At 45.1% G+C, this 12,329-nt stretch overlaps 2 protein-coding genes across 2 annotated transcripts in view; both read left to right on the plus strand.

Annotated features, from left to right (window-relative positions):
* The first annotated feature begins 4,774 nt into the window (after nucleotides 1-4,774).
* Nucleotides 4,775-6,941, plus strand: LOC114805740 (translation initiation factor IF-2-like). Its single transcript, XM_029047661.1, has 3 exons — nucleotides 4,775-4,900; nucleotides 6,167-6,442; nucleotides 6,819-6,941. The coding sequence occupies exons 1-3, from the start codon at nucleotides 4,775-4,777 to the stop codon at nucleotides 6,939-6,941; spliced, it is 525 nt and encodes a 174-aa protein (XP_028903494.1).
* Nucleotides 6,942-6,977: 36 nt separating this feature from the next.
* Nucleotides 6,978-12,329, plus strand: part of LPGAT1 (lysophosphatidylglycerol acyltransferase 1) — a 54,709-nt gene continuing 49,357 nt past the window's right edge. The window contains exons 1-2 of the mRNA XM_001510086.4: nucleotides 6,978-7,067; nucleotides 7,890-8,157. Coding sequence (XP_001510136.1) covers nucleotides 7,920-8,157 — 238 coding nt within the window. The 5' untranslated portion in view covers nucleotides 6,978-7,067; nucleotides 7,890-7,919. The remainder of the gene's footprint in view (nucleotides 7,068-7,889; nucleotides 8,158-12,329) is intronic.

Below are 12,329 nucleotides of genomic sequence, written 5' to 3' on the forward strand. Positions count from 1 at the left end.
GGGCAAGAGTCTATAATAATTCCCCATAGAGATTAAGTATGATCTGACATAGTTTTACTATGCTGTGTACTGATTGTGATTCAATCATTAACAATTCATATCGATGTAATTCTGCAGAATTTTTATGGTGATAGAAGAATAGGGAATAGGAAATGAGGTGGGTCAACACAGACATTGTGTACCGAGTTGGGAAAACATGTGAGGTCAGTCCTGTTTTGTGGGGGACAAAGAGAGAAGGGGAAGAGTTTGAAGTGGACTTTGGGAATTTTCTGTGGGCCTAATTTATATGTGCTCTTCCCTTTCCCCATAAGAACAGCTAATCAACAGGTGGTGGTTTTCTCAGTTTGGGTAAAATTAGTTTACAATAGATTTTTAAATATGTATAAAAATCAATATATATGCATAATTGTGAAGACTGATAGTTTTTACACTTATGAACATAAATTGATCCTCAGTTGTGGTCGAAGAGATTTTCCACTTTCCTCTTGAAGCTGTATCTTCCTTCAGACATTAAAAGGAACTTGGAATCCCCACGTACATTTGTTTATGAAATACATATGAAAATCTAATACAGGTATTGGTTTTGCTCTGTTATAAAATGCCAGAGTTAGGGTCAGCACAGCATGTAAAGTAAGATGCCCTCTCTTCCGTGTGCTCTGGAGAGGCCCTCTCTCCCTACAGATCTCTTATCCTGAATGCCTTCTCCCCCACTTGCTTCTCTCCCCTACTCTGGGCAAAGCAGGGGTAATTCCATTAGTTACCAGCCGATTCCAGTTACAATACTGGATTGTGTGGGGGTATCAATTTCTAGTGAGTTACTGTTTGTTAATTATATGAGTGTGTGACTTACTGAAACTCATCTCCTGAACCCCTGATCAGATCATCAGCCAGAGAGGCAGTAAAACTCAGGAGTTACTTTACTGCTGCAGGCAGAAAGGATATAGGTGCCAAACTAAGTGTGTGAAATCTGGTTTTTAATTGCCATTAGGAAAAAAGAGAGTCCTGAAGGACTTCTCTGCGCAGGGGAACTAATCCCTTGTTGTAACCTAATTGGTAGTGTGTATGAGTACCAGATGGGTAAACTTCTCAGGGGCTCTGCTTTTGCTGCCTTCAAGTAAATGGATGCCTAGAGGAAGAGGTTCAAGGTTTCACCCTGCTCCATTTAAGGAACATTATCTTGCAGCTTAAGGGAGAAAGGTCTTGGATTTGGGAGTTGCAGTTTCTGAGGCCTCATGGAGGGAAGGAAGGAGGCTTCAAGCAGATGTATCCAAATATATCAGATAATATTCCTAATGATAAAATAGGAGAGAATATTTACAATAACCACTTAGTAGCAAAAGTCCTGTAGTATAACAATGGACAGTACAGTAATAATACTGGTAAAATATCCTAGATCTAGACCCAATTGTAAAATGTCTTATCCCCCATTTTCTAAAAGTAAAAACAAAAAACACCTCATCCTAGTGAGGCTAGAATCCCAGTCAGGAATAACAGCTGATCCTTGGTCCTGATGGCTCAGGACCAAGAATCTCTGTAGAGTGATTGATTATAGTGCTCATGGCTTGTGCAGCTATCAGTCAATCAGTTGTATTTATTGAAAACTTACTGTGTGCAAAGCACGATACTAAGTGCTCAGGGGAGTACAACATAACAGAGTTGCTGGACATGTTCCCTGCCCATGATGACTACCCCTTGCACTCTCTTGCCTCTGTCAGTTAGGTTCCTGCTGGGGCCCAGAGTGTCGTGAGTGAGTGGGTGGGCAGGGGTTCAGCACAGTGTGCTGTGCAGGTGCCATGTTTGCCTACCATTGTTCACTTCAGGCAGAACCAGGACTAGATCCCAAGTCTCCTGATTCCCAGAGCAGTGTTCTTTTCTCTGGATCAATAACAATGGGAAGCCACTAGAAGACTAACCAGATCACCCTGCTTTGGAGCAGGCAAAGGGCACAAGGTTATCTTTGTTAAATGACTTCTGTCTTCCCCCTTAAAACCTTGGGATTTTCCGTCAAAGAAGAAAGAGGTATGATTCTTCATATACCTTAAAAGATGCAAACTTACTTTATGTGGCCATCATTTTTTAACATCAATAGGTCAGGTAGGGTTTGTGCTCCCTCACTAACAGGGAAGGCTCCACATTCCCTTCTCCTGTTTCTAAGCAAGGTAATATTCCATCAGAAACAGCCTAGCTTTTCAATATAAAACATGTAATCAATTACATTTTCAAAATGCCGACTGCATGCAGAGCACTATACTAAATGCTTGAGCGAATATACTACTAATAGTAATTATAAGTGTGGTATTTGTTAAGTGCCAGGCACTGTACTAAGCGCTGGAATGGGTACAAGCAAATCGGGTTGGACGCCATTCCTGTCCCATGTGGGGCTCACGGTCTTAATCCCCATTATACAGATGAAGTAACTGAGTCACCGAGAAGTGAAGTGACTTGCCCAAGGCCACACTCCCAGGCCCGTTTTCTATCCGTTACGCCATGTAGACATGATCTCTGCCCTCAAGGACCATATAATGTAGTAGGGTAGATTCTCATTAAAATAATGTACAGAGAGGAGGAGGAAGGAAAAGGGGGATATGTCTAAGAGTAAGTAATATGGTACTCCGTAAGTGCAATGGAAGTCCTGAGTCCACTAAAAGGCAGGTGGCAGAGAAGTGCTGAAGTGTCTGTTGCCAGGGTTATAATCTAGAGAGAATGGCGTAATGTGAAGAATCCCTTTCTCTTTCAGAAGAGGGGAAGGTGGGAAGATGGGATCATATGTTATGGCTCCAAACCTTTGGAGAACCAAGGTTTGGAATAAGTATTCTAAATTTCTATGAAGGTGGAGGAAAGCCAGATGAAAACTACCTAGTAGGCTTTTGAGCTGTTCTTTAATTAGGGAGGTGGCAAGGTTTCTGAAAATGGTTCTGGAGAGTGTCTCTCTTTGGCATAATTTGTTGACTGGAGGTGGCAGGTAAGTGGCTACGTTTAATGAAAGAGTAGCAGGCCAGGTAGTTGTCCTGCAAATCTCTTCTTGAGAGATATTCCTAAGAGAAGTTGTTATGATTGCACTTCCTCCAAGAGCATGAGACAAAATGGCACCCTGAGGAATAATTCCCATTCACTCAAAGCAGAAGTGTATACATGCTAGTCTTGGCTATAGAGTAAACAACACTTTCTAGGAGAGGGTCAAAAGATACAAATGGTTCCTTGGCTGTTCCAACTTTCCTTGAAGTCGTGTGAGCTTGAGATAGGGACTGTGTCTGATCTGATTACCCTGAATCTGCCCCAGACCTTAGCAGAATGCCTAGAATGGAGCATGGGTTTAATGAATGTAAAGCCCATCATTATTATTCTGCCCTCCTGAAATTCAAATATGGAAACCAACTACAGAAAGTGAAGGTTATGGGAAAATGGATGAATTAGTTACCTGATATAGATGGTTTGTGGGAAGAATAATTCTGTCTTTAGAAAACCCTGTGAACAGGGGATCAGATGCTTCAACTTGTAACTCTGCACTGTGCAGAGGTCACTGCTACCTAAAGGGAGGAATTTCACATTACACCTAAACACGAGGTTCAGTTGGTAGTGCAGTAAACTGAGAATACACATTATCATCCCATAGTGTGAGGGGATTCCTCACTGGAAGATGAAATACAATACTTTGAGGAAATTAGTTATTGAACATATCAGTAGGTTAAAGCAGGGCTTGGATAAGTTCGTGGATGACAGATTTAAAATAAGGAGGCAAGTTAGCAGTGGGGAGGGAAGTCAGAGTAAATGGATGGATGTCAAGAAGAGCAACCACAGTTCCTCCAAATATCCTCCAGATATCTCCTAAAATGGAGTGCTCATCTGTACGAACCTTTGTTCTGATACAGTTTTGTATGTTGAAGCCTACCCAATGACTTATCTAGATAGGGAGGATGGAAGAAGGCTTGAAAGAGATAGAAAACGGACAAGAGAAGGGGTAACGTGATGATATAGGAAAACAGATTTTTCCAGTTAAATGTCAACACATTCAGTACCACTGCTTCTCATTCTCCGAGCTATGTTCTAGGGCAGAGCCATCCAGTTCTCTGGGTGGTCGAACAGATCTGCCTATAATTTTCCTCATTTGTTGAATATCTTCTTGATCACCTACTGCTTTATTGTCTATTCATAGGAATCTATATTCTTATGACAGTTTGTCAGTTTAGATATCCTTTTTCTGAGAGAAACAAAGATCCAAGATCTATTCTGTCCTAGTTCCAGACCAATAAATCATCTTCGCATAGAGTTTGGGAATAAATCCTACATATTACAGAAGAATCGACTTATGTTAGAGGATGACATGTATATGAAAAGATTCTCTGGGGACAAGGCCCTCCTTGGGGCTCTCCAATTGTGTAGGTGCATGTCCTTGCTTTAGGTCAAACCTGCCATCATCACCATCTAGTAAAAGAGGGTCATGAATAAAAAGCTCCTCCTCAAGTTGTCTTTTATGGATCACCACTGGAAGACACCTCAAGTTTTTTAATTTACTCATTTCCACAGGATCGAGGCCTGTTGCCACCGTTCCTGGAAAACTATTTGTAATGGGCATTTTCAGAGATAGACTAATGAAACATATCTAGGCTGGCATTTGAGAATACCGGACATTGAGACGCGTGACTTCACAGGCTTAACACCGGGGACCTAGCAAACTGTGATAGCATCGTATGAACCATTTTGCCAAAGTACCTAGTTTCCCCAAACCTAGAGTCTTTCTCCAGGGGAATCCCTGGTTCCCCTTTTCCCCCTCATGATGCCCCACCCCAACTTGTTCCAGGATCTTTTCAGTCTGCTGAATTTGAAAGAACCAGACATAAAGGCATCTGGTGCCATATTGACACTGGATGGGATATTGACGAGCCGAAACCTGGACTATCCAGTATAAGATTGGCCAGCTGGCCAGCCCAAAACATACCAACTGTCTTCACTATTAACCGTGAGACATATGATCCTCTGAGCAAACACCTGGAAAGGAGGGAGGGGTGCAGTGCCCAACACGGCAGGGGAAAGAGGCCCTAGCTTGGAGAGGACTCACCCTTTCCAAACTAGACGCAGCTTGGGCTCATGGAAAGGGCCTTGGCCTGGGAGCCAGAAGACCTGAGTTCTAACCCTGCTCTGCTGTTTGATCTTGGGCAAGTCACTTCACTTCTCTGTGCCTCAGTTATCTGTCAAATGGGGATGAAGACTGTGAGCCCCACCTGGGACAACCTGCTTTCCTTGTATCTCCCCCAGCGCTTAGAACAGTGCTTGGCACATAGTAAGCGCTTAACAAATACCATCATCATCATTCCCTCCCACTTAGACTGTGAGTCCCATGTGGGGCATGGACCATGTTCAACCTGATTAACTCGTTTATGTCGCAGCATCTGGAATGGTGTTTGGCGCAGAGTGAAGGCGTGACAAATACCCATCGTCCTGTGCTCAAAAGAGAGGCCCAGATTTATAATAATAATAATGTTGGTATTTGTTAAGTGCTTACTATGTGCAGAGCACTGTTCTAGGCACTGGGATAGATACAGGGGAATCAGGTTGTCCCACGTGAGGCTCACAGTCTTAATCCCTATTTTACAGATGAGGGAACTGAGGCCCAGAGAAGTGAAGTGACTTGCCCACAGTCACACAGCTGATGAGGGGCAGAGGTGGCATTCGAACCCATGACCTCCGACTCCCAAGGCCGGGCTTGGAGCACTGAGCCACGCTGCTTTTAGAAAGGCGGAGGTCCCGGTCTCCAAGATCCGTGTCTCCATGCGGGGAGGCTCACCTTGGGGCCAGGATTGAGGGACAACCGGGAGGGCAGAGTGTTTAGGGGAGGAGGGATGGCAGGCGCTCTGGTTGCGAGGAACGGCAGATAAGAGCAGCGTGGCTCAGTGGCAAGGGCCTGGGCTTGGGAGTCAGAGGTGATGGGTTCGAATCCCGGCTCCGCCGCTTGCCAGCTGTGTGACTGTGGGCAAGTCCCTTCACTTCTCCAGGCCTCAGTCCCCTCATCTGTGAAATGGGGGTGAAGACTGTGAGCGACCTGATGACCTTGTCTCTCCCCCAGCGCTCAGAACAGTGCTCGGCACTGAGTAAGCGCCTAACCAATAGCAACCTTAAGAGAGAAGCGAGAGGCGGAGAAGGAGCTGGCGGCGGCCCCGCTGGTCGTTAGGGGGCGCTGTGGGGGCGGCGCTCGCCGCAGTCCGCTCGCGCGCGCCTCCCCCTCGCGCGCGCCCCCCCTCGCGCGTCCCGTCCCCCCCCCCCCCCCCCCCCGGCGGCGCCCGCAGCGTGTGTCGGGCGCGAGCGTCCGGGGCCCCCTCAGCCTCCCTCACGGCCGGGGACCGGGACCGACCACTGGGGACCAACCGCCGCCGCCGCCCCTGCAGCCGCCGGCCATGAATCCTTCCGGCTCTTCCCGCGGCCCGGCCGGGGCCCCGGCCAGTGGGAGGTACAGCCCCTCGGGCCCGGGCCCCCCTCCCCGGGGGCGGGCGGGAGACCCGGGCCCCTCCACCACGGGGACCGGCGGCGGCGGCGGCGGCGGCGGCGGCGGCGGCGGCGGCGGCCCGGGCCCCGCCTGAGGAAAACCGCCGTCTCCCCCCGCGCTGCCCCCCACACCCCGCGTGCGCGAGGACGGGGCTGGGGGGAGGGGGAGGGGGAGGGGGAGGGCGGGCCGGGACCGGAGGGCGCCCGAGGCCCCGGGGCGGGAGGAGGCGGCCCCCGGGGCGTCTGCCCGCCCACCTCGTGCGAGTGCGGGAACCCCACCCCACTGACAGCTCCCGCCGCTCAGCTCCGCTCCGCTCTGCTCTTCGGCCCTCCGCCCGCAGGCTGCTCGGAGGGGAGTAGAGAGGCCAGACCGCCCGTCCGCCTCCACCGCCGCCACGTCCATGACCCCGACCCCGCCTCCGGGGACCCCCGCCGCCGCCGCCGCCGCCGCCGCCTCGGCCTGAGCCTCCGCCGCCCCCCCCAGGACCGGACCGGACCGGCTCCCGAGCCCCGCTCGCTCCTCCCCGCAGCGCAACGCAGCGCTCCGCACAGCCCCGCACCGCCGCCTCCAATCCTCTGCGCCGGAGAAGGTGAGCGGGGAAGCTCCGCCGCCGCCCGCTCCATCCGCCCGGCCTCATTCCTCTCCCATTTCCCACCTCTTTCTTTCTCCCCCTTTTATGTGCACCTCCCCCTTTGCCTTTGCCTAACCCTCCCAAGCCTCGCCTTTCTCTTACTTCTACCTTTGAGGTTCCTTCCTCTCCCCCCCCCCTTTTCTTTTGCCTTTTCCGCTTTTTTCTTCTTCCATTTTACTCGTCCCTCCGTGCTTTCCCTTTTTTTCGTAATCACCTGAACCACAGCTCTCTTTCATCTATGGGAACCCATATGAGGCTATATTAACAAGTGGAAATGCGGATTATAATTTGACCCTCAATAGCTGGAAAAGCCTGAAATTTATATATATATATATGTATATATACACACACACACACACACACACATATATATATATATACACATATCTTATCGCCCATCCATCAGTCTGGGTGGAAATACCTGGGGAAGGAGAAAGATGCAAATCCAGAACATCGAGGTTACAGTAAGAAGCATTCCAGGGACAGTCATGTATTTGTAATGTGTGCTGGGGGAGAGAAAGGGGAGAGATTGTATTATCGTTTGCTAAATATATTATGACACACTACCTCAGTTGGCAGCTCCGTGACCTTGTCTGACTCTTCTTTCCAGTCCCTGCCCTCCTCAGGAATTTCCCAAATAAATCACCAAGGATTTTACGTCTCATAATCTTAAACCCTTAGGGATTGATTTTTTTCCATTTGTATGATTAGAGTTACACGGCTGGAGTAGGTGTGCTTAAAATTCATGTAGATTTGTAAATGGGTTATCCTTTTCTCTAGGAAGAGCCTAAGGACTCCAGTGAGAGAAGAATGGCTGTGAATTTAGAAGACGCTCCGTGGATGGGCTTTATGTTTCTGAAAGCTATCCTGAGATTTGCCTTCATGGTCCTCAATAACCTGGCTGCTATTCCATCGTATGTCTTCTATATGATATTACTGCAGCCTCTCCGACTGGTAGACAGGAAACGTTTCTGGTATATCGAAGGAGTCATGTATAAATGGCTTTTGGCAATGGTGGCTTCCTGGGGATGGTGTGCTGGATATACAGGTAAGTGTCAGAGCCCATGCTCTTTTATTACTCACGGTTATAAACAATTGTGAAATAAATGGGTAACGGGGAACCAGCGTGTTATTTATGGTATGCATTTAAAATTGCAGCTATTTTTTGAATTTTTGGAATGTGTTTTCAATATACAGAATAGATTGAAACCCCTGTTGGGGATACAATTTATTGGAAAATAGGATGATTAAAAAACATTTGACTTGGGGGTATGGTGCTGCTTCATTTATTGAAGGTGACAAATCATAGTCATTTGAAAGAAGCATTTTCCACCTGTGGCCAAGCGTAGCTCCTGAGAGAATGGCAGGGCAAAGGATGTGGAAACGGTTTGCGGTAGCCCAACGGAATGAAGATTTCGGTACCTGGTTCGTGAATACGCAAGCATCTAATGAGGTTTAGAAGAAATATTGGTAGTACAGTTTAGAAATGTATGATTTATATGACACCGTGGTAGAGAGACAGCAAATGAAGCTGCTCTACTCAGCCATCTTTAAATTGCTTTATTAACCTCATGCATATGTAGAGGTTCTATTAGTTTTTGGATTGCTGTGAAGATTATTGCTAAGGAGTAAATTTGTTTTCTAAACGAGATTGAAAAAGCAGGGGAAAGGTTTCTGAATTAGGCATTTAATGGAATAAATGAAAATTAGGAATACACTTCTCCCTTGGTAAATCCTAATATACCTTCAGGTTATGCCTTGATTCGAGAATTCTGTATTGTATGTCATCTAATTAGACTCTTTATCTTGGTAAAGTTTGTTTCATTTGGATGAGGCTGAAAGAGAGCATTGGAGTTTTTAGAATTGGGGACATAATCTTTCCTTTTTTTTTTTAAATGGAGTCTTTGTAGATGCTCGGGCAGGGTGTCAATGAAGATGCTGCTCTCTTAGAAAGTCAAGATTGGGGAAAATACAATCCTCTGTGCTGTCAGCAAATCCAGCAGGGGGAAGCAGAGAGGTATTGAGATAAGATGTCAAACTAAAATAAACAAATAAAACAGTTAAGCAAAAGATGCAAATCACAGGTAAAAGCTGAGAGCATAGGACAAGCAGTGCTTTTGTTTGTTGAGCTAAATCAACATTTGTTAAGTGCTTCGTTTATCTTGACGTGATCAGATGGGTAGGGCAGACCCTGCAGAAACCTTTTTAGGTTCTCTATCTTATTCTTTCCTGCTCAGGCCACATCGGCAGATTTTTACCCAAATATACAAGAAGGAGGATTGACAATGTGCAACCTTTTAATGGAGTCTGACTGGACTCCTGCTCTCTCTGAGTTCTGTGTTGCCCCAGGTGGAAGGTTTTTCACTTTCCAGCAAAGGCATTGATTATACTGCAGGAGCTAAAGGCCCTTGGATAGTATGCCTATTAGCTCCTTGAATATGCCTTACCAAGATGTCCGTGATCTTTGGACACAGGTGAGCTTCTAGTTGCTTTCAAAGCAGGTGATGGTGGTGATTAGAAGAAAAATTAAAATACAATGAAGCTGCAGTCCGTGGGCCTGAATGCCCATACAAACTGCACTGCTTCCGAATTGCTCTGCTTGGTGGTAGTTTGAGCATTTCTGGGTGTGCCGCTACTCATTTTACCGGTTGTTCAGAACACCTAAAGAGTGGTTCACGTAATTCTAGAGTTGCAAGATTTTAAAGGCACCAATGTCCATAAAAATAAAATTGCTGTACTCTTTTGTTTATTGTAGAGGAAAGTTGTAACATGATGGTAATGCCGAAAAAATGAATTTGGGATTGACTTGAGACTGTGGCAGTTGATGGTGCCCTCTAGACTGTAGGCTCATTGTGGGCAGAGAACACGCCTGCCAATTCTGTTGTGTTCTCCCATGTGCTTAGTGCAGTGCTCTGCACATAGTAAGTGCTCAATATATTTGATGGATCTAAAGTTCAAGTCAAAAGTGGCATAGCTACCATTATATTTTTAGCATACTTTCTTTTAGTCTTTTTTCCTCCTGAATGCAGACCTGTGTGGTTTATTTGGACACCTACCTAGAAAGCATTTTATTTACATATTTTTGTCTCCCATAAGCATCTGCTGAGCAGTGTGCTTGCATCTTTACCACCTGATCACTTTAAATACAGATGTACCCCATGATATGACCAAGTTGTGTTCCTTGAAACTGATTGTATCATGGGCATGTTTTCCTGTATCATTTACATGTTATAAATTTGGATCCATCTCCAGAACCTCTAGAAAAGTCTTATGAAAGCTCTTTGTGCTGAATATTTTAATGGTAAATATTACTAAACAATTGTTTAATTTTGAGGTAATTTAAACATAGCCTCACAGTAACTGAAGAGTTGTAATATGATTACAACTCTCTGCAGGAGGAGACAGAGGCAGAAAAAACTTGTTTTACTGACTCTGATAGTGATTTACCAATTTTGTGAAAAAATTGGACAATTTAGCTGGAATAAAAACTGCCTGCACTGCTTAAAACACCTTGTAGTAGACTGCACACATTTGAATGCATCTCTTCATCATTTGTAAATTTACCCTCTTTCTGATGCCCAATTTAAAAATTTTTTTACCTAGTTTAGCTGGTGGTAGAAGAAACCATAACTCCTTCATCTGTCTTGGCATCTGGCAACAAGACAGCTCAAGCTCAGAGGTTCTTGTTGGACTATTCCTGTGAATGAGATTAAGCAACACCTGCATTGTCCATTTCTAATTAAATTCTCTCCCCAGTTTAACAACTTCTTTGATAATCTGCTCAGAGGTCTCACCAATGCCTTGAAAATCTGACACAGAAAGTGGACAGAGCTTCTTCCAAGATTTCTTCGTTTCAGCCCAGGTAGGAAGCAGAGAGGGAGAGATTTACTTAGTCATAGTGCTTTTGCCTGTTGTAAGGCTTCAAATAGTATAGGTTGCATTCCCGGAGTAGTTATGGAATAGTTGAAACTCAGGATATGGCTCTATTTAAATGTGGAACTCTTTATTGTATGTGAACTGTTTGATTTTTTTTTAATTGGCTTCCCTAATAATAATTTATATATTTGGTTGTTTGGACCCTGTTTCTGGGATTAATCAAAGCAGAAACATGACAAGCATAGAAACTACTTTCATTAAAAGGTCCAATAGCTGCTTTACAGAAAAGAGAAATGAGAAATGTACTTAAATGGAAGTTAATATGCAGATTACAGAAGCAGCAAGGCATAGTGGATAGAGCATGGGTCTGGGAGTCAAAAGGCCATGGGTTCTAATGCCGGCTCCACCACTTGTCTGCTGTGTGATCTTGGGCAAGTCACTTCATTTCTCTGGGCCTCGGTTCCCTCATTTGTAAAATGGGGTTGACTGTGAGCCCCACGTGGGGCAGAGACTATGTCCAACCCAATTTGCTTTATCCACCCCAGAGCTTAGTACTGTGCCTGGCACATAGTAAGTGCTTAACAAATGCCATCATTATTATTATTTACTCCTAAAAGAGGAAATGCATGTAAATAGAGGTTGATTAATAGAGTTACATTTTCTTTCCTTTGGATTATGTTCTCAACTTCCCCTTTATTTTTAATGGCATGTGTTAAGCACTTACTATATGCCAGGCACTGTAATAAGCACTGTGGTAGATACAAGTTAATCAGGTTGGACATAGTCGTTGTCCCCCATGGGTCTCACATTCTTAATCCCCACTTTACAGCTGAAGTAACAGAGGCACAGATAAGGTGTGACTTGCCCAAGGTCACGCACCAAACAAGTGGCGGATGTGGGATTAGAACCCAGGTCCTTCTGACTTCCAGTCCCGTTCTCTAACCACGAGTCCACACTACTTTTACCTTATTGCCAAGAAGATGGGATTTTGCTGAGAGCAGAGCTGAAATCTTCGCTCTGCTATATGTTGACATATAGATCTCATAAAAGCAAAATTTTATGATGCATATTGGAGTTCTTTTCATCAGATATAATATATGCCCACTTTTTAAAGCAAAATAAAATTGCTTCTTTTATTGTGGGCCCATATCTAAAGAGACTGATTAGTCTAGAATTAATTAGTAAGATGAGAATGAGGTATTGCTATAGAATACTTCTATTTTTCTACCATACATCTAACATAATCAGTGTTTGGCAGTTTAAATTAATCACTTTTTGATATGATAAACTATTTTACTGCTATATGTTTGGCAATATGTTGGTTATGTAAACATTAAGTAGAAG

Source organism: Ornithorhynchus anatinus, chromosome 19, assembly GCF_004115215.2.
Source record: "Ornithorhynchus anatinus isolate Pmale09 chromosome 19, mOrnAna1.pri.v4, whole genome shotgun sequence".
Taxonomy (NCBI): domain Eukaryota; kingdom Metazoa; phylum Chordata; class Mammalia; order Monotremata; family Ornithorhynchidae; genus Ornithorhynchus; species Ornithorhynchus anatinus.

Excerpts from the sequence above, each read along its gene's own strand:
- LOC114805740 (XM_029047661.1), top strand. The coding sequence starts at position 4,775 with ATGCCCCACCCCAACTTGTTCCAGGATCTTTTCAGTCTGCTGAATTTG. Across the intron at positions 4,901-6,166 it reads GCCGAAACCTGGACTATCCA|GGGGCGCTGTGGGGGCGGCG; the intron begins GTATAAGATTGG and ends GCTGGTCGTTAG. Across the intron at positions 6,443-6,818 it reads GGGGCCCCGGCCAGTGGGAG|GCTGCTCGGAGGGGAGTAGA; the intron begins GTACAGCCCCTC and ends CTCCGCCCGCAG.